This window comes from Ambystoma mexicanum, chromosome 6p (assembly GCF_040938575.1).
Source record: "Ambystoma mexicanum isolate Mex_15411 chromosome 6p, UKY_AmexF1_1, whole genome shotgun sequence".
In the NCBI taxonomy this organism is placed as follows: domain Eukaryota; kingdom Metazoa; phylum Chordata; class Amphibia; order Caudata; family Ambystomatidae; genus Ambystoma; species Ambystoma mexicanum.
The window spans coordinates 480,734,139-480,755,858 of NC_090935.1; the positions used below are offsets into that span (position 1 = coordinate 480,734,139).

At 44.7% G+C, this 21,720-nt stretch overlaps 2 protein-coding genes across 3 annotated transcripts in view; one reads left to right on the top strand and one right to left on the bottom strand.

Annotated features, from left to right (window-relative positions):
* The window catches only part of DHX29 (DExH-box helicase 29), a 1,426,484-nt gene extending 1,409,334 nt beyond the window's left edge, over positions 1-17,150 (bottom strand). Inside the window, exons 1-2 of the mRNA XM_069627279.1 lie at positions 16,900-17,150; positions 10,345-10,418 (exon numbers count right to left, since the gene is read on the bottom strand). Coding sequence (XP_069483380.1) covers positions 10,345-10,418; positions 16,900-17,059 — 234 coding nt within the window. The 5' untranslated portion in view covers positions 17,060-17,150. The remainder of the gene's footprint in view (positions 1-10,344; positions 10,419-16,899) is intronic.
* Positions 17,151-17,185: 35 nt separating this feature from the next.
* MTREX (Mtr4 exosome RNA helicase) overlaps positions 17,186-21,720 on the top strand; it is a 1,095,475-nt gene continuing 1,090,940 nt past the window's right edge. For both annotated transcript variants that reach the window (XM_069627280.1, XM_069627281.1), the window contains exon 1: positions 17,186-17,343. In XM_069627280.1, coding sequence (XP_069483381.1) covers positions 17,231-17,343 — 113 coding nt within the window. In that variant the 5' untranslated portion in view covers positions 17,186-17,230. The remainder of the gene's footprint in view (positions 17,344-21,720) is intronic.

The window sequence follows — 21,720 nt, forward strand, 5'->3', positions numbered from 1 at the left end:
AATATTTGCGAACTTAATCCTCCATGACTTGGATACATATATAGGACAGCATAACATCCTGTCCAAATTCCAAATAGGATTCAGGAGGGACATGGGTACAGCCCCGAATACTATGGTTTTGGCACATATACTGGCAGGAACTAAAAGGAAGGGAGCGTACCCAGTATATGTGGCTAGCATAGATATGTCCTTAGCCTTTGATACTGTAGTGAGAGATCTGCTATGGATCAAAATGACTGAAGTAGGCATCCTGGCGGCCTTGATATTTTGGATTGCTATGCTCCATAACTATACAGCATACAAAGTTAGGATCACCAGGGAGGGTGCGACAACTGAGTCGATAAGTGTAACGCTCACCTGATTCTCGCAGAGGCGCCGGTCTTGACTGGGCGACTACCGTATCTCCAAAGGTGATGTGTAGCACCCAGTTGGCTCTTGGGCTGGACCTCTGTGCACTGTATGCCTGACGTGTAGAGTAAGATGTCTGCAGATAGAAAATATGGGGTTAATGAACTGGGGTTATTGGGGTGTCCCTATCTCTTTCCTCTTCTCCTCTCCTGTAGACCCCCAAAGGTTAACGCTCTCACCTTAGGTAAGTGAATGCCGAGCTCTCCATCTGCCTCGGGGCAGGGTGCTGTAACCAGTTTCTTCACTGGATAGGTAGCGCAGGCCTCTTGACTTCAGAGGACTGCTGTCCGTCGTTTACTGCACGAACGGTAAGTTTCGAGTCATTCAAATGTCTTTAAAGTCTTTAGTAATGATGTCTCTTGTTTTGCAGGGTTCCGGCGATGGCGGATGACGGGCTGAAGCGAGTTGAAGATGGAGCCCGTGTGATGAATAGAAGCGCCTGGAAGCACGTAAGTAAGCGCTTGTTGCCTGCTTCACGATGCGCTCTAACTGTCTTTTTTTATTTTGCAGGTACGAGTTCGGAGCGGCTGCAGGGTGCCGGAATACCCACTGGATTAGATGTGGAAAGGAGTAATTGCACGTGAGTATTAAAGTTCCCCAATGTCTTTAAACGCACCTTGTTTTGTCTTTCAGATGCGGGATGCAGCGCCGAAGGCCTCCGGAGCGTGCGAAGAGTTGGTAAGCTTTTGTCTTTCAGATGCCGGAATGCAGTGTGAAGACCTCCGGAGCGCACGAAGAGTAGGTAAGCCTTTGCCTTTCAGATGCCGGAATGTTAAACTGTTCTTTCTTGTCTTTATAGGTGTTGCTGAAGACTGGATTCAGGATGGTAAGCCTTTTTCCTTAGGCCCAGGACCGGATGCAGAAGACACGATGAGCGTTCTGCTGCAGAGGTTGCAGAATAACGCAAAGCAAGATTCATCCACCGGGTGTGGTTTAAATAGCCTCCTGTAGTGCTTCGGTGTCTCCTTCCACAGCCACGCCTAGGTAAGAAAAGAGTTCCTGCTTTCCAGAAGAGTTTCAGTGTTCTGAATCTAGGGAGTGGCTCCAGCCCCACCCAACAGGAAAAGTAGTTCCAAACAGAAGGGGATCAGAGGCTCAACTGGCAGGCAAGTAAGCAGCATGGTCTGCTGCAGGTAAGTCCACCCAAGCATTATGAGCCCGGCGCTTCCAGCGCTGGGACTGGGCATATTTATGAGCCTGGTGCCACTGGCGCCAGGACTGGGTCCAAAAGGTCCCAATTGGGACTGGTTGGCACTCGGAACCTGGGTTATGGATCTGCTTCCAAGGGAGTTGGGAAAACCCTGACCTTTTGGAAGCAGAGATCATGACAGTACCCCCCCTCAAGGCCCCTCCCAAACCGGGCTTCTCCGGGGGTTTTGGCTTGTCAGGAAATGTTCGGTGAAATCTTTTGATTAGGCGAGGAGCGTGGACATATTCAGCAGGTTCCCAGGATCTCTCTTGGGGGCCGTAGCCTTTCCAGTCAATCAGGTAGAATAGTTTAGATTTGGAGATCTTGGAGTCCAGAATGCTTTTAACTTCAAACTCGAGTTCTCCATCAACTAGGATAGGTTTTGGAGATTTGGTTAGTCCTTTTGGAAGCAGAGATCATGACAATAAGAACATGTATGGGCCTGAAACAAGGCTGTAACCTAGCTGCAACACTTTTTAATCTGTATTTGTGTGACCTGGAGAAACAGTGGCAAGGTATGAGAATGAATTCTTTGAGAATGGGAGCGTTGCATATGCATTGGTTAGCATTCGCTGATGATATCTTATTGGACTCGACCCCTGCGGGGCTTCAAGCTAAGCTCCATTTGTTTGAGATATATGCACATGCCCAGAACTTAACACCCAATGCAACAAAAAACAGCACTATCGTATTTAATGCAGGAAGGAAGCTTAAGGTCTACAAATGGAAGATTGGGGTTGAGGCAATCCTGCAAATGCCAGAAATAATCTATTTAGGTTACGATTTGAGTAACAACTTTTCCGTTAAATCGTGGAAAGATAGGCTTAACCAGAAAAGTGCGCCCTTTGGCAAGCCAGTTAAAGTTGATTTTTGCCAAATATTGCAGATTTTCTTTAAACCTGCTCTTTGATTTTCTATTAATGAAAGTTCAGGCTGTGATTATTTACACTTTAGATATGTGTTTGTTTGACCTAAGCCAACTATTAGACTCATTACAGGGATCCCTAATAAAAGGTGCTTTCAATTCCAAATTGCGTAATCCGCCATGAACTAGGCCTAGTCTCGCTCTCCTGTAGGGCAGTGTGGCGTTCCTTGAAGAATTATGCAAAGATCATGAATCCACCAAACAACTCCGTAGATAAAGATCTGCAGGAGGTAATTGAGTCTAAGATTGTCAAATCTCTCAATCAATTGCAAAGACGTATGCAGAGGGTGCTAGCAGATCTCTCTGTAAGTAATGACAAACACTGCTTTAAACTCGCTTTTGTAAAAAAAAAAAAAAGAAAGAAAAAAAAAAAAGTTGAGATGGATTGGTCTTCGACATTAGATCATCTTAAGAACTATAGCACGTTTACTGATTATGCAAAATTTAAACACAAAAGATTGCTGTGTTGTTCATACAGAAGCATCTTCCCCCATATGTATACATGCATGTATGTATTTTATAAGTTTTAAATTCAATTTCGAACAAGGGAACGTTGTAAGTACTGGGACCGTTCTCTAACGGGTTCGAGGTGAATCACATATTTTCTACCTGTTCTGCGCCCTTGGAAACACTTAAGTTCCTGGTACTGGAAGGTCCGCAATTCAGATTACCTCGAACAAACATCTTGTTAAAATGTGTTAATCCAAACTTTGTGGATTGTGGATTGTCTGAAATTCCTATGGGAAAGGATGATGATAGGGAATCACAATCCACTCATTTTTGCTTTGGTACAGCCATTAAGGATTATAGAAGACAACTTGGCGTTAACTGTGTAACCAGCTCTGAAGCAGAGGATTGTAACATCCATGGGGTGCTTACAAGTCTACATACTAATGCCAATGATATGTTAGCACCAAGTATTGTCTGGATGTAAAATAACATGCTATATAGTAATACATTTTTAAGGTTTTAAGGAGTGTTGTGAACTTATAGAATAACACCTCTCGAAAGGCTTTGTTAATGAAATGGAGATGTGTTAATAGGTTTTTTTGTTAATACAGGGGAAAAAAATAAGGAATGATTATTTTCTTATATATCGGTTATTTTTTTAGGTAGAAATGTATTTTTGTATTTGATTTGTTTATGAATTAATTCATATCTATCGAATACTGATGTAAATATATGTAATTTTTAAAAATGCATTTTTTTTTAAAAAAAACTTTATTTTTAACTTTTTACTGTAGCAAATAAGCAGTGCTCCAACAGGGAGCCGTCAAATGCAATCCCCAACAACAATCCTCCCGCCCCTCCGCCCCCCAACCCTGTGTCCATCTTTACTTTGAATGCCACCATCTTTTGTCTGAGTCAGATGGAAGGCTTTCCACGTTGCCTCCATGTACCTCCGTCCCATGGTCTCTCGCTCTGGGGGCTTGGATTGTCCGAGTTTGAAGCTTCAGCATTGTTCATCAGGTAGGTGATGTATGGCCCCCAGATGTCGGGAGGGCGCGCATGTAAGGGCAGGGTTCGGATAAATTCGGTGTCCATATCTTGGCAGTATGTTATATCCTTCTCCCAGTCAGCTATCTTGGGGAGTGGGCCGCGACCCCACGACATAGCAATTCTTCTACGTGCCAGCACCATGAGGAGCGCTGCTAGCTTGCGTGACGCTGGCTGTAGATATTTAGTGAGGCCGAGAAGCGGACCCAGTGGTAAGGGGGTTATCTGTTCGCCTATAATGTCGGATGTTGTTTGTATAACAGAAGTCCAGAAGCGCTGGATACCAGGACAACCCCATGCCAGATGAAGAAAATCAGCGTTGGCAAATGCGCATCTCTCGTACTGGGCTGACGCTTCTGGGTGGTGTCTATGTTTCCTGACTGGAGTGTAGTATGTTTGGTGCACAAAGTTAAAGTGTATTGGCTTAAATCGGGAATTTTTTTAAACCACAAACAAAAAAAAGTAAGAAAAAAAAAAGTGTTTGATTCTAACTATTGTTCGCTTAAGATTAGTGGAGATGCCACTTTCACACAACACTCAAGAATAAGGAGTGTCCTTTCCCCTCCAACAGTGGTGTTTGAAAGGATGACAAACATGTATTTTCTATACAACTTAGATGGTCTCCTGGTAAACTCTCCTGCAGAAATCTTTTCACATTGCCTTTTCTTTTCACATACTTTACATTGATTAGCTGGTGTACTCCCCTGCCACTTGGCACTCATTGGGATGCCTGGGTGTACTGCTGATAGGAGTACAAACAGTTGAGAACCTCCCAGGTAATGCTCCGGCAGAACACCACCCACAAGGTCAGGATCAGCAAGTGTCTGCCTTTCCCTGGCCACCTGGTTGGGGACTTTAAGCAGGGGTTTAATGAGGGATCTGCAGGATTAATCCGCCAGGAAACACTTTCTGAAAGCATGGACTTTGCGGCACTCATATGCCACGGGTCGGAAACACCAGCAAACACGCCAAAGAGACTAACAACAAGGAATACAATTGAGCTGCTCTGGTTGGCAGGAAGAGAAGGGGCAAATGCAAGGTTGTAAGAAGGTGAAGCTTGCTGATTGTGATTGTTCCCAAAAAGTTGGTATAACTCACATTGCCAAAGCCAAAAGTAGGAAAGGTAGAAAAAGATTCTTAAAGGCATTTTGGTTACTCGTGTTACAGAAAGCCAAGAGTGGCAAAGAGGCTTCTCTTCTGGACGGTGAACGTTCAGAGGTGCCTTGCTTACTTGGAAGTGTTGAGGGGCACTAAAGTGAATCTTGTAATTTCTGTACATCTCTGAGAGACGTGAAATATATTGGAGACATAAAAGATATGAGAGATACAAAAAGTACACAAAAAGGGACTAACCCTTATGACCTCACGTCATTGTTCTAGATTATACTCAATGGGCCACGTTGATGGGGAAAGGCTGTAGGCCGAGCTGTTGCAAGAAATCTCCTGGTCAGTCTGGGGTGGCCCCTTTTTGTAAATTCAGTCGACTATTAAATCTCTGCACTGGAATTGATCTCCATGTACATCTCCCAAGATATCATTGTTTCTACTTCGTTATTTGGATTGAATACCACAGTTGAGCATCCATTGTTGGATCAGCTTTACACCTTTCAGGAAAATGTGCAGAGCCTTCCTGTGCTTTTTGTTATGAAAAAGGTTAGCTGCTGGCTTCTGACCGCCAATCCTAGGTATCTTTACCACAGGCCCTGGCCTAGGTGTTGAGGTTGTGGCTGTTGCCAATTCTCTTTGCTGTCAAATCTGGGGATTTCTCCGTCATTCTATTTCAGGGACACCTTTTGAATTTCCTTTTCTCTCAGTCACTTAACCACTCTGGGGATCGTGATGAATCCAGGGTGTTCGTCCCTGCTCCACTTACATGTGGATGAAAGAGGTTGTTCAAATGATAAAGCCTTTTTCTTTATCCGACAATTCATGCTGACCCCTTAAGCCGTACATCCTGTAACCAACTATTTGTCGCTTCTTGTTTCAGAGACACCTATAAAAACAACAGAGCCTTCAACTGGAGGAGATTTCCAGAAATCAATCCAAACAGCAGGGGAGGAGATGCCCCCAATGGAGCACAGAACGAGCGCAACCTGTAGGCAAGAGCACTGAAAGGACATGGTGGGCCCAGAGGCCTTGAAACTTTCCCAAATCCAGGAACGCTGGGGTCACATCTCTTCAACTCCCATAGAGTTGAGCCAGAGAGAGAGAGAGAACCATGAGCACTGGTGGTGAGGCCCTTTGATGGTGAGGGCTGCAGCTGCAAAGGAAGAAGGGAGGCGGGCAGCCAAACGCTGCAGGGAAGCCCAAACCCAGAGTCATTCACTGGCTAAAGGGCCCGTGAACAATGGGAGCCAGAACCAAAGTGTATGCAGTAATAAGAGCATTGAGACCCAAGAGAGTGGAGGGGATAAGACCCATAAGGAGAAAGGGACACAAACCCAGAGTCATTCACCGGCTAGAGGCCCATGAATAAATAACACAGACCCAAGAGAATGATCTTGAAGAGTCACATAAAGAGTAAGGGGTGCAAACCCTGCTAGACATTGTGACTATTCACTGGGTGTCGTCACTTATCCCATGGGGGGGTTAGGGGGGGGGGGGGAGTCCTTTTCCGTGATGCTAAGGAGAAGTGGCGGCTACACAAAAGTCCCCTCAAAAGTGGTTTAATGCGGGGGGGGGGGGGGAGGCCTCAGGGGGAGGGACACCCCATTGGGGGATAAAGACAACTACCTGGGGTACAGCCCATTGAACGCCATTACCCAACATTCCCTAGCACTCTGCCCTCCATTCCAAACCAAGCAGACCAATGTATTACTATAGTACATGGGATACAGCCAAATCAGAAAGCACTAGGACGAAGAAGAGCACAGAAGACATGAAGATTACGGACTGCGCTAGTACTGGTACAAGGTGGTCCCGAGGAGGCATAAAGATCAAGGTGTCAAAAGAAAAAAAAAAGGACTTTGATCAACTGCCTGGGAGGGACTGGCAATGTATAAGAAGAGACCATGAACTCAAGTAGTTACGAATCTTGGCTGCAGACTTGAGGAGTAGGAGAGTAAAGGCGGATCAATAAGGGAGTTCCCTGTGGGTCCAGCGGGAGCGGGCCGGAGCTCAAACCAGGAAAAGAGAACCAAGCAGTACAGTAGAGCACATAGTCAGCATGTGCTGCAGAGCAGAGGAGAGTGACCGATGAACCAGATAGACGGATCCCAGTCCCAGGAAGTCTCAGGGGCGTACTGAAGTCCCAGAGAAGTTAACGGAAGGTACGAGAGACCCGGAGGTGGAAGAAAGGCCGGCTTAAGTGGATTTGCTTTGGCCAAGTAGTAGCAATATAACTATTGGGAACAGTGGAGTGAGCATCCGAGGAGAATTTCCTCGCAACAGTGGCAGTCACAGGTCCACTGACCCAACAGAAGCTGAAATGCGAAATAGAGGATGGTTTTCTCACTACAGTGGCAGGGATACGACAACTGACCCAAGTTGGAAGACAGAGTACCACAGAGAAGTGTTTCCTCATCGCAGTGGCAATCATAAAGTCACTTCCCAAAATTCCAACCAAGAATATAAACAACACATTAGAGGAGTATCTCCTCTTCGCAGTGGTAGTCAAAAGACCACTCAGCAAATCTCAAGGGAACTGTTCATAGGCAATAATATCCTCTACGAAGAAGGCATTTGGAGAGAAGGCCAGACCAAGGAAGCTTTTGGGGGCCTAGTGAAGTAAGCTCGGCAGGAGCTACAAGAGTTACAGAGACATCGCTTTAATAAGAGGAGGGAAACCAGGAGAAGGGAGGCATTCTCCTAGTGAAGAACTTTGTTATTTAAAACTTCATAGGTTGAAGTTTAATGGATAGAAGCAGGGTTTTGGACAAGGACAGTGTCACACATCGCAACCCCTCCTGGTCCCTGTGGCATAGATGGAAGAGAATGCAAGTGAGAGGCTTGTTCCTTTTTGGAGCAGTGCCATCTGTGGTCTAGTCTTCCAAAATGGCCACCAGCAGGTTCCGAAGCATCCAGGATTGTGTATATATCAGATGGCAGCATCCAGCCCTGCATATCGCTTCTCTCTTGAACCCACGCTCCTGTAAGTATTCTTCTACTCTACTGGCTTTCCTGGTTATTCTCTTTCCGCTCTGCTGTTTCCCCATCTCTCCTCGCTGCTCCTTCCTTTGTATACCTTCCTCTTAACCCTTGATCCGACGTGGGCCGTCAGGACCTTGCTTCTTCTACTGCTTGTGCAACCCGTGCACCAGCCCCTTCTTCCCACTTCATCGTGGTGAAGGCAGATTCGCTTGCTATGTGGGACTGCAGAACCTTGCTTCATCGGCTAGCGTTTCATTTTCACCCGGCACAACACATTCCCATTCCTCCAAGTCACTCTGTGACACTGCAGCGGAAGCAGCTCTTTTTCAGATGGGGAGATCTGGCACTCCCTTTTGCCTCGGTTGCGCTCCTTACCCACCCATTCTACGATAACTACCCTTTGGGTATCTTCTTTCCCATGGCGTTTACCTTTGTTAACATATAAGCCTGTCCGTCTACTCGTAGCAATATCGTTCCAGGCTACAGTGTCCTTACTTGGTTTGCACTGCTGAGGGGAACATTTGGTAGTACTCCTCTCTCTAATCCACTCCTCTCTCTAATCCACCATCTATCTTCTGCCTGCTTTTCCTGGATTGTTATTCATACCAGGGTCCAAGGGACTTCTACTACTGTACCATTCAAAGTCCACGTCATCGGCACAAAGCACCAGTCCAGGGCTTGGGTATTCTTCCCCAGGAGGGTTCCTCAGATTTCTCTCAGGCTCCTGTGTATTTACATTGCAAGACCCAAGTGGGATTTGTGAGGCTTTCCACAGTCATCTCTTCCAAGAGCTTCACACAAATCTGAGTGTCCATGGTTTGGGTAAAGCTGAAAATGCTGGTTTTATTTCCAAAGAGACAGTTATTGACAGACAGATTATCATTTGACGGACATTATGACATTTGCTTATTTTCCTGGAATGAGGCAGGGAAACCACTCGGAGACAGGGATAGTTAGGTTTTGTGGTTTTAAAAATAAAAGTATAACCCAAAACATGCCATCTCCTTGTCGGACTTCTTCTTCAACACCCTTACAAGATAGACAAGAGAAGTCCAGGGGTTAGAGAAAATAAGAACAGCCTGCACAAGTGCTGAGGTGTCCCAAGGGACACAAGGACGGATACTAATGCTGAAAGCCAAGAGAAGAATAAACGTGGATTGAAAAGAATGCTCACGCTCTCCCAGAGAGTGAAGGCTCGAGTGAGCAAGTGGGGCCTCAAGATACAGCATTGTTAGAGGGGGCGAGGTCGAGCACCTCATTGGATCCAAGCATTGAAACTTGTGTTGAATGGAATGAATTTGTCCTTTTTGCCAAGCATTGCCACATTATTTTGATCCCAGGTCTTGTTACAAGTTGTATTAATGTGCAGTCACTCTGTACACAGAACAAGGTACAATTGAAAACTAACAGTAACCAGAATGCATGCATTGAAGAAAATAGGAACCAAGCTTAGTTAGCCCTAAAGGGGACACTTAACTAAACTCAGCACCAGTTAAAATGAACTGATCAGGCGACCCGAACCAGCAATATTTAAATGAAAAGGGACTGTTTTGTACTGAACTCTAATGAGGGATTATGGTCACAATGAAGAGAGTTCTGTTGTCTGGTTCTACAGTGCTTTCTAGCAGTTGCATTTGCTACTTTTTATTTTACTACTTGCATTTACTACTTTAAGGTTAAAAGGTTTACAACAAAAATGATGCATCATGTTTTTCACTTCAGCACACAGGCAAAAGACAAGTCTATAAGCATTTTATCAAAGATGCAAGATCAGGTGGGCAGCTACATCAAACTTCACTCGAAAGGTAAACAAAACTGAAAATGTACAAAGCAATGCTGTTAATTATTTTTTAAATATACAAACCGGACACCACCAATAACTAAAATACTGACAGATAATTTTGACATGTATAAGCACCAGATAACACTAGTAAGTTAATACTTGAGCAATTGTGAAAGCGTAAACATCTGATAAATTAATAAAGCAACAATTGTAGTTCAAAATACACTGCAAAACTGCCATAAAACACTTTTGTCCCATCTTTGGCATGGACTCCAAGAGGTTGCTACAAAATCATCATGAAAGGTGGCACGCAGAGTATCTGAACACTGCATTCATTGCATGCCACCAAAATACAAAGCCATGCTCCCACTTCGCGATGTATAAAGATACTTTAAGTTCATGTTTTAGCTTCCAGAAAGAACTTTCAAATGTAACATAAGAACAAATAGTCACCTTCAGTATGGATTTATCACAGTTTGCTGCACATCTTGAGTCAGCGGGGGATGCAAAGCTGTAGGTTTTTTGACCTGAGTATTCATAAATAAATAGAAGTTATTTCAAAGTTCATTTAATTTTTGGAATGAAACGACTGCTTTTAACAATATTTTTTACATTTCTATGAAAAAATGGTTTCAGTACACAGAAGTCATTAAACTTATAAAACTGACAGCACAACTAAAAAAATAAAAATGAAAAAAACTAGAAACAGAAAGTGTTAATCAGACATTTCTGCACTGTGGTCTAAAATTGAAGCGTGGAATTGTCCACCTTTTCTACTGGCGCAGATTAAGTCCCTCTACAATTCTACCTGTGTGCAAATTCGCCTCAACGCACAAGGTCTCCTAACCTCTAGTATCAGCACATTTGGGGGCCTAAAGCAAGGATGCCCGCTGGCCCCGTCTTTGTTTAAATTTATTTATTTCAGACGGTGGGTTCCACCTTAGCAATATTCGAGCCTTTCCTCCTAAGATAGGTGGACAACATCTGCCAATACTTTTCTACGCGGATGATCTTGTTTTGTTTGATACTATGCCAATTGGTCTGCAGAGGGCCTTGGACAGCCTCTACGGTTTACTTGTCTGCCAAAAGGATGACCGTGAACTTAGCTAAAACCAACATCCCGGTATTTGGTCCCTAGGGGTCGCGACACAGACTTGTATTCAAATGGTTCATGGAGAAGCAGGCCTTGGCTTTGGTTAATGAGATCTTCTACCTAGGAGCACTTATCATAAACAGTAAGGTGGACCAGCCCGACAGATGGATTTGGGTCGTCTTGTCCACAGGAAAATTGGTAAATGCTCACTGCTTCCGGTTATTTCATTTTACAAATCTATGGTCACCCCCGCCTTAATGTATGGTGCTGAAGGGTTTCTAGGCACCCTGTGGAAGATTTGGCCCTCATTGGAAGAAAGCTTTTGGCAGAAAATACTCTGTCTTCCTAATCTAATCCCTACGGCTGTCATTAGATACGAGCTGGGGTTTATCTCGCTACCGGTGAGGTAGATATGGAAATCATTGGCGCTGTATAGAAAATGCATGCTCTGTATCCCTGCCAGGTCATATCGAGTATTGGGAGAAGAATTAAGGAAAGATAGTAACTAACCCAATGGAGGAAAAGATGTCAGAACCACTTGAGAATTGACCTAGAGGAATTGATTAACAATCCGGCTAAGGTGAAATGGAAGCTCTGGCAGGATGATTGGATTAAGACACAAGACGATATGAACTCTTTCAAGCATCCCACAGCAATGCAGAATGAAAACAAGGCCAGGGGCTCTCTTCCAAAATATATGGTCAAATGCCCTAACAACTGGTATAGGAATCAATTCATGAGCTTCAGGCTAAGCCTTTTACCCACGAAGCAGCTTTTGCAGATCTACAAGCTAGCTGACTCCTTGGAATGTCACTTCTACAATAAGCCAGGGGTAAAAGAAACCCATAAGCACATTGTATTATTTCGTTAAGGTCTGACTGATTTAAGAACTAATCACCTGGGGAAACGAGTTGAGGACTCACAGCAAAGAGGCGCTGACGTCCTGTGGTTACTTCTCCTCTGAGGTGAAAACCACACAACAATGTATTGTTTAATACAATACCTAAAAGTGGTCTTTGAAAAGAACAGGATTGGAACAGGATCATGAGTACGAGAAGTAACCGTTACTGGATTTCTAACACACATGAGCTATGTTGTACGATCCATGTTGTACGTTTTTTTTGCCTAGGCTGTCAGTTATTTGTTTCATTGACAAAGGATTGTAATGAACCAAGAGCCATAATAATAACATGTTTTTAAAAAAGCAGGTTTGGTTCTAAGATGTGCAAGTCTCTGTGTAACAAAAGACTGGAGAGGCTCCCTAATATGCATATGCATGCACATCGCCGTCCGGGACAAATAAATTACATCACAAGGCATGACATTCATTGTTTATACTCTAGTACATCACAGGGCTTTACAGTACAAGAGACAAATAACTGCAAATGATTAGCCACTGACATAAAATGGAGAAACATTTATTGTCTAAAAAACTATGACTAAGGATTTTTGGGAAAGTGTATACTATAAACAATCACTTCTGCAGACTAAAAATGTTGGCAGATAATATTTTGAGTAAGAAAAAAAATGATTTGCAATAGAGCATACTCTTTAAGGGGAGAAACTGGGATTTGTGCCCCGCATATCTTCTTATCTCCGTTTGGTAATACCATATAATAAACCAATCCAACAACCATCAAAGTCCTCGTAGAAATCAATCAATCAAGAAGAGTATGTCAATCAAGAAGAGTATGACTGTAGCTTTACAATCCCCATTCAGAATTCCGGTGTACAAGTAATTTAATGCTAAGTAATATAAAACCATTAATTCTTCCCTTTGTTCTGAAACTTAATGCGAAGCCTTACAGAAACATCCTACAGCTTGTAATTATTCCTTATGCAAAGATAATATGAAGTTCAAAACAATAAAAATAAAACTTTTGTCGTGACATGACAGAAATAAATTAGAGTTTTAAAAAAATGGGCAAGTCAGGATTTTGTGACTCCACTTATGTGTCTTTAGAGAAGCTTCAAAAACCCACTATCAGCTCTGATCGCCCGAACGTCAATGGCAAATTAGAAGACTTGCTGCCATTTCAACTGTGCAAACTAGTTAAGGCATGTACATGGCCCTATGCTAGCTTTGGGGATTGTCCGTTAGGGTCATTGTTAGGCAATATTGTATGCAATACCCTTAGGGTCCACTACAATAACCCTGACCTCCTGGCAGTAGTAACCCAACCTTTGGTATAAGTCTGTACTACACAGGTTGGTAGTGTGGACGAGTAGCCAGGCTCATCTCGAGAGGGGTCAATGTGAGCTGTAAGGGAGTTACACAGAGATTCACAGTGACAAGTATTCAAGCAAACACTTACACACAGGGTTTCTTAATAAAACAATTATTAATTTATTTACCAGTCAGTTAATATAAGCCTTCTTCAGAAGGGAGCACTGTAAAACACCACACAAATATACTTCAAAATCATACACTCTCTTAAGTTCAGAATCAATAAATACCCATTGGGATGGCATGCAGCAGAGAGCTACACCCACAGGTGACTTCAATTGCTAGGGTGCTGTTGACATTATTGTATTACTGTTGGCATTCAGAATTAGTTTAAGAGCAAGTAAAAAGGGAAAAGATTATTAGAACAAACAAGATACCACAAGTATTTCTCAAGCAGGCAATTACTTTCATATCCCACAACAAGAGTCATTCGGTTAAAACAGGCTAAGCCAAAGTCAATATGGGCTGAAGCACTTCTTTGAAGGTAAGTAGAAAAGTATTTGCACAAGGTTTCAGAAGTCTTTGAAGAAAAAGATGAATCAATGCAGGCCACAAGCCGTTAGACTTGTGAGCGGTAGAAGATGCAAGCAATTCTACAGCAAGAGGTAAGTTTTCTTTGACTTTGTACAGTACCTTTAAAATGAAGAAAAGATGCAGCAGATGACTCCTGTTCCTGTGCAGCTCTGCAGATCTCACTGTACCTGGGCCTCAGTCATGGGGACAAGAGGGAGGACGTCGGGGGACTCGTGCACTGCACTGGGACGGTCAAAACTTGCAACCGGCAAACTTCACTTTCAGTGGCTGTTCAGTGTTTCAGCTCGTACCGCCTACCGCAAATATCAACAATGCGGTTCCTGGCTGTCGAGGTGGGCTTCCCGGGTTCCGCACTCTGTTGAGGGGGCTCAGGCTTGGTCAGTCCTGCTTCCTGGGAGTCCGGAGGATCTTCCTGGAGCTCTTGGCCAACTTAAAAGCAACGCACACAATCTGGCGTTTCTCTCCCTGGCTCTACGGTTTCCAGCAGTAACTCTGTGGAAATTCAACCAGCTCAGAGAAGGATGCTCACGTGGCTTACTTTAGAGTTGATTGGTCCCACCAACTCAAGGGGAGAAGTCGTCCTTGCAGGGGCTTCTCCGTCGATGCAAACCTGGCTTTTCAGCACAGCAGCAGGGCTTCACTGGGCAAACCAACAGTCGAGGAGTTGCAGCAGGCATCCTCTTCAAGTTCTTCTTTGGTTCCTTTGTCCAGTGGTCGACTCTGCCTTCCAAGCCAAAAGACTCGTCTGTTACACAGTTCTCTCCCTTTCATTCCAGCCTAGCTGTCAGTCATCCACCAGCGTGGCTGTCCTTGCCGGACAGTCAGCCAGCCAATCATCACAGAGTACTTTTGGGTCTCCTAGGAGACCAAGCACAGGGACTTTCGGGCACCTCCCCCACTTCCTGCCTACCCCAGACACCCTGGAGCCAGGGGTGGGTTTCACTTGTGAATCCCGCCAAAGGCAAAACGAACAAAGGCACCAAACCTGGTTTGGCGCACAGAGTAAATCTCAAGAAGTACCTTTCCACAAAAAAATGGTGAAAAAAAGAAGAAGACTGGGCCATTTTGACAAAAATGGCACCCTTGGGTGCTTTACTGCAGCTGCGAACACAGCCCGCGGTAAATGCACACCATGGTAGTAAAAACGAAACCACTGCCACCAGCCATTCACTGAGGAAAGGCTAACATAAAAAATGTTACATGATAAGCTAGACAAAAGGGGATACTAAGTAACCCCTCCAGCACCCTATTGTAAGATAGTGTGTGCTGGGTCAAAGTTACAAATGGAAGTAAAGTCAATTTCACTTTACTGCCCTGGGAAACAGTAGTTCATCCCAGAGAAGGTATTTAAACCTTGGGGAAATCTAAGAGACATACCTGTGTCACTGCACTAAAGGTGCTGCGTGCCACAATGTAAAAGATGATGCCTATGGAATTTGTCAGACTCCACAATCAAAAGAAACAGAGTTCAGAAATCACATTAAAATACATGAGAGGTTGGGAAAATGGGTCTCACTCTCTCCAGGTTCAAAAAAACCAAGTCCTCAAAATCCAGCAAAGTTGCTGGGGGTCTCTAAGGTAGAGGGAATTGGCACATTTCTGAGAATTCTTCCCAACAGTCATTTCAGCCTCCTGGTGAGGATTTTAGAGGCGAGTGGAGGCTGCAAGACTCCCATAAGACGGAGGCCCTGGGCAACCGCTCGTTATCGTCTTCTTGCTGATAGATTTTATCCATCAGCAGTGATTTTTGGATACCGAGGCTTGAGTCTCATTACTCCATCTTCTTGGGTTGAGTGTGTAGTCGTAGGTTTGGATTCTTCTTGGTCTGTGTGGACTTGTCACAGTAGGGCTGGTTTCACAGGGTCTTCGCCGTGATGGATAGCGGTCGAAGGGGTTTGCAGTGGTGGCAGTGAGTCTTCTGATCAGAGGGTTTGGGTTCTGATCCAGTCCTTGGCAGAAGTTCTTACTCAGCTTCTCAAGATGTTCGTCCAATATCTTGATGTCCAGTTCTCTATGAAGGTCAGCTGTCCTTGTGAAGATTGGAGCTCCAGTCGATATCCGCAGGGCCTTGTTCTGGACTATCTGAAGACTCTTCCGGTGTCGCTCATGGCAGGTCATCCATGCTGGGCAGGCATACGTTGATCTTTGTCCGGAGGGGCATGGACTTGGTCTTCAGGAGTGTGTGCAGTGCTGCCATCTTTCCTGTTGCCTTCTGCTGAGTATTCTTGATATGGCTTTCCCAGTTGAGTGTGCTGTCCAAGGTCATGCCGAGGTAGCGGGTGCTCTCCCACTTGATGGTCTCCCCGTTGAGGCTGATGTGTGGGTGCTCCTTGATCTTCTTTCTGGTTAACAGCGTTGCAGTTGTCTTGCTGGTGTTGAATTCTATCCGCCAGTCGCTTTACCACGTTGAGATGGTATCCAATGAAGCTTGCAGGATCATCGCCATGTCCTTTTCGCTGAATGACCGGGAGATGACTGCAACATCGTCTGCATACAGCGCCAGGTCGCTCTTGTGGAGGTCTGTCGGGATGTCGTTGGTGAAGAGGTTGAACAGGAAGGGTCCGAGGTTCGATCCCTGTGGCACGCCTGCTCAGATGGGATGTGATGTGATAAAGACATCTCAGACCGCATGGCGATCGCCCTGGGCAACCAACCGCACAGGTCGCCTTTGAGCAGAGATCGTCACAGACAATCAAAGCCCTGTGGTGTGCATAGGATTGGTCACAGAAAGCAAACTCATTAAAGCCATTGTATGCAAAAGAAAAGTTCGCTTTGAATCGCAGGGATTCATGACTTTAGTAACGTGATCACTTTATTTCTAAACTTGCGCTGCTCCCATATTTTCTGACACATGGGCAGACAGGTGTGCGCTGTTACATTGCAAACTAAAAACGCGAGTTGAGTGGCGGCTCAGTTGGCAGCTATCTCTCTGCTGGCCTTACTAAATTACTCATTTGACTTCAATAGAGGTCTCATACATTTGAATCATCATACTTAATATGAAAGCATTAACCTTTGGCCCAAGGCCAACCCCATAATCTAACGCCAGTGCTCTATTATGTTAAACGTTTTGTTTACAAACGTGCCATTCACGATCAAAGAGAATAAGATCTACATCTACCCACGCAGGGCTACCTAGCCCAGACAGATGTACCTTGTTGCTTGCCACGGGGCTCTCGTGCAGGGAGAGGCTGGCCCTGCCGGACTCTGTTACTGGACTCCTCGGGCCCCTGCACACCAGTGCTGCGAGCTCTGGCACAGGCTGTGGTGGCGGCTACACCGCTGCCTCTGGGCTTCTTGTTTTTGCCACCCATGGCAGCTCTATCAGTTCAGTCCGGGCACTCAGTGCACTCTAAAGAATTGTGTCCACTCCAGGGTCCCGTCGGAGCCGGTGCAGCAGAGTGCATTGTGGGCGCTCATGCGCTTTTTCTGTTTCCGGTGCGCACGCGCACCGTTAGAATCGCTGTTGCTAGTGTCTTGGAAAGATGGCGGATGCGTTTGGAGATGAGTTATTCAGCGTGTTCGAAGAGGAGAGTGGGTCTGGAGCCGGCAAAAAGCCTAAGGTGGCAGAGGGGCTCAGCAAGCCTGACCGACCAGGGTAAGCCTGGGCTAATGGGAACGTTATTGGGTATGGAAACGGGGGTAGAAGCGGCGAGTTGGCGCTCTAAGGGGTTGCGACGTGTTATGGAGGTACGAGTGGTAACCGCGGGGGTATCGAAAAGGGGAACAGTGCACTAGAACGAAGTAAAAAATGCAGAGGAGCAGGACCGGTGGTGGTTTTATGGGGGAAAGGTTGAGACGGTCCCGGGCGTTGATGGACGGCGCTAATCGCCAACCTTATTTGAATAAAATGCGTGTGTGGGGAATCGACACTTAACTGCATTGTTGAATCTTGATTTCTTCTCTAATTTCATTACACACCTGTGCTCTTTATCTAGTGACCACAGCGCCAGTTGTAGGAAACACATCCGTACCTGTCACTTTTCCCTTTACGGGAGGCTAGTCATTTTGGTTATTGTTGTATTATGGCACGTCTCCGTTTCTTAGTAAAGCATCTCAGTGGGCGACGCGTGGCGTCCTCTCATGTACACTCTATTGGGAACTGGGCATATGGTGACTGGTGGATGCAGGTATCGATCTTGGTGGGCGCCATTGGCAGCAGCTACTAGCAGGCCCTGGTCCAGTAATGTGTATCTGGGTGGGCTACGTTTGTGATCAGAGGCGCCCAACTTTCATTGGGTTTTGGAGTACCTAAAACGAAGTGTTGCAATTGAGCCAGATTTCTTGGATCCATGAATAATCTTTTGCTAAATCTGGAAAAATCTATTCCCCCAACACAATTGGTTTAGTCTGTTGGACTGCTTTAGAAGGTGCAGACGCCTGGCTTCAAGGCCAGGTTGTTAGTGCTAGGGGTGACACATTTACCCTTAAGATGACTTGAATGTCTTATAAAGATGCTTGTTTGGATTGCGCTCTTTGGCAGATTTAAAGCAAAGGATTCTTGGACATGACTGGCAGATGTCCCTGGGTAGGCAGGGCATGGGTGTGGAGTGTTTGAAGCAGTTAATGGCTGTCATGAGTGCAACAAGTGTTGTGTATTTTTATTTTAAATGTTAGTTTTTACTACTGTTGGTATCAGTATTTAGGCGAATAACGGCTCTCTAGGGTTTTCGGGCACATTGTAATTTGGCCAGAACCACTCAATTTGTTCAAGTGGGAAATCGGCTCTCCCCTTCCTTCCCCTCGTCACATGCTCTCGAGTACGCCTTAAAAATTCGAATGCTCTATTATTCCATTTGCTCCTTTCTTTCCTTACATAAACTCCATTGCTACTTTCACCTTCGATTGGCTACTCACTTCATCTTCCAACGGCTCCCCCATCTGCATAAGGAATACTATTGCCAAAGCATGAAAAATAAACGGTATACTGCAGATCCATGAACAAGAGGCTGGTCCCAATTAATTGTGGCCTAAGAACAAAAGTTGTGTATCTGTTTTTCAATGTAATGCAGAGCAAAAGAGAAGCAGAAAAAAATGTGTGGCAATATCAATCTGCTCTTCCCTTTCTAACCTATCCACTCCTCCTTCATCATTTACCCCCAGTAACTTTATCAGCTCCCCTGACCACCATTCCCATTTACCACCACTCCCACCTAACCACATCTTCTTGGCCTGATTGGATCAAGTCGAAGGACAATGCCTCCTCCAGGGATGAGCAACGAGGCACCCAGTGCATATTCCATCTCAGATGGTGTGCATCAACAGTGCCTCCCTTAACACTGTAGCTTCTCCACAGAGGAGATGTTTGTTGTCTCGGCATCTTGTGAAAGACTAAGTGCCCGCCCCCCACTTTCCTTCCAGAATACTGAAGCAAGGAATGGGACATCTTGTTTTTTTGCAAAATTACATTTTTTGATGCAAATTTGAGTTGAGGATGCGCGGGAGTGCTAGCATGCAGGAGAAAGAGAGGCAGGACGAGGGGAATGGAACCAGGAGGCAGACTTTGCAGGTTGAGGGGTTTCTGGCCTCCTGGTATCGCTCCCGGTGGGGCATTGCAGGTAGGGGGGTCGCTGTTTCCCTGACACCCCTGTACACTATTTTCTAGTACATGCGGTTTGTAGAACGCAATTGTCCATGACGACGTGTTAATTTGTTATTGAATGTCATTTTGTTCAATAAATGTGGTATCGTATTTTCCAAAGAAAAATGGATCTCTCCTTGCCATGCCCTAACCATGGATCTCTCCTTGCCATGCCCTAACCCCTGTGCTAACCATCTATTAAGCCCACAGTGAGGGTTTTTTTTTGGAATATTTTACAGAAAACTGAATCACTACTAAGGGCACCTCATTTTGGCAGTTGAGGCAGAGCGAGATTACATTTGCCCATGATCACACTTTAAGTGGTAAAGCCAGAATTTGAGCAGAACCTGAAGTGTAGGTACACTACAACCTCCAGCCTGCAAATTAATGAACGTACAAGACAGGCACAAAGTGAAATAAAATGCATGGCAGTCATTGTTCACACAGCTTGTTCTGTTCCCCTGTAATTTCTAATCACACTTGGACATATTTTCAAAACCTTCCCTTCTGATCACTTCCTGTTATAAAATAATCTCCTGCTGAGATATATTAAAAATACAAGACCTCAAACGGGGTGCCTGTATAGCCCTTGCTGGCTTTCAGGGGAGAAGGGCAGAGCATGTACAATACACGTGGTGGTCTGCTTGCACACAAACCCTGTGTAACAGTTACTCAGACAGTATGTTATCAAAAATTCTTGCCGTGCAGGCTAGACTTCTACACAGACAAGGTCACAACCCCACTGGTAAGTACGGATGAGAAGATCTAAAGCTTGTCCATACTTGCCATCCTAGCCTTGAGGTAGGGCATTGTTAGACCAACTCAGTGAGGGGCAGCTTGATTCCATGGGTGTAACAAGCAAGGCATGCACTTCTGGGCATAGACACTTTAACTCAGGAAGACAAACTGAAACCAACACGCATTGGCAAAGCCAACAGCTTGGGATTTTGAGTACACATGGGATAGGCATTTGCCAGGCATTGCCAAAAGGGTACCACCTTGCCATAAGATGCTAACATCTGAAAAAACGGTGCAAGTATCTAAGCATATGGTGTAATTGTCTAATACCTGTACAACGCCAAAACGGTTGGCTTTGCAAATGCTTGTTTTAGCAAATGCTTGTTTTAGTCACAACTCCAGTGCAAGTAAGAGATGCAAGGAAACCACCATTGCTTAAAAATCAACTGGATGAAGACGCAAAAAAAATCTCTTAATGTGCAACAGGAGCGTGTTTACAGAAGCAATTAAGCCTTAAAAGTGGCTCACAAATGGGGCATTTAACACTAAAAAGAATTCTTAAATATAACACTAGCAGGCCACATACAGCACAAAGTTTGGTGTTATTTATGACAGAGCTCGCTCAGAATACCCAAGAGGGTATCTTTCAGTAGGGAGGGCCAAGTAGTTGATGGGAATGCCATAGGGATTAACATGGCAATGGGTGGGTAAATGACCAAATGCGCCACTAGGATTTCTCTCCTCAAATCCTATCTGTGTTTTAGTGCAAAGGGACTGGCTCTTACCTTAGCCTAATTCAAAGAAAAATAATCCGTTTTTGCTTTTACTACGCTCTATTCACCTGAATTACATTTTCCTTGCAACCAACCTTATTTTTTCACTTCTACCCATGCAGACTATATACTTTGAATGTACTTTGTAAGGGCTCTCCGTCTGATGGATGTAAGTCTCCGAATCATTCATAATCACTGGCATTGCTTTTGTCAGCCTTCCATACCATTGTTTGCAATCCTCATTGGCCCTGCCACCAATGTGAGCAGTCCTGCCCAAGCTGTTAGATCACAAGGCCTAAGATGCTTGCGATGACTTGTGTTCCAGTGCAGAGGGTACATGGCCTAACCATTTAAACAGCACTGTTTGGTGGTCGAAAAATTACTATTAGCTTGTACTCTTCTGTAATAGCACAGATATTCTGAAGAATTATGAAATGGAAGGCTACCCAGAGCAATGGTGGTAATGTTTAACTCGACGCCTTGCATCAAATAACTTTATTTTAGTACACTCCCTCCACCCCTCCCTCCAAAATGTTCTTACTACTGACTATATTTTTTTCACTTCTACACAAGTAGATAATGCAGCAGATATATACTTTGAATATAAGTTGTCAGGGTCCTGATTGGTTTATGCCCCTGTTGCAGAAATGTGACTAACCTTAGTCACCTAATTACTACAGTTGACCATCTTATTGATCATGGTGGAAACAGTTCCATTCCCACATAAAATCAACGTACTTTCTGATTACAGAAATCGACTTAATTGATGTGAAAAATAGTTACCTTTGTAAGTGAGAGGTTGGAAATATAAGTAATATGAACAAGTGAGGTTAAAAAAACACAATCTTGCTAGGGAGTTTTAGACAGCCTCCATGTCATTTGT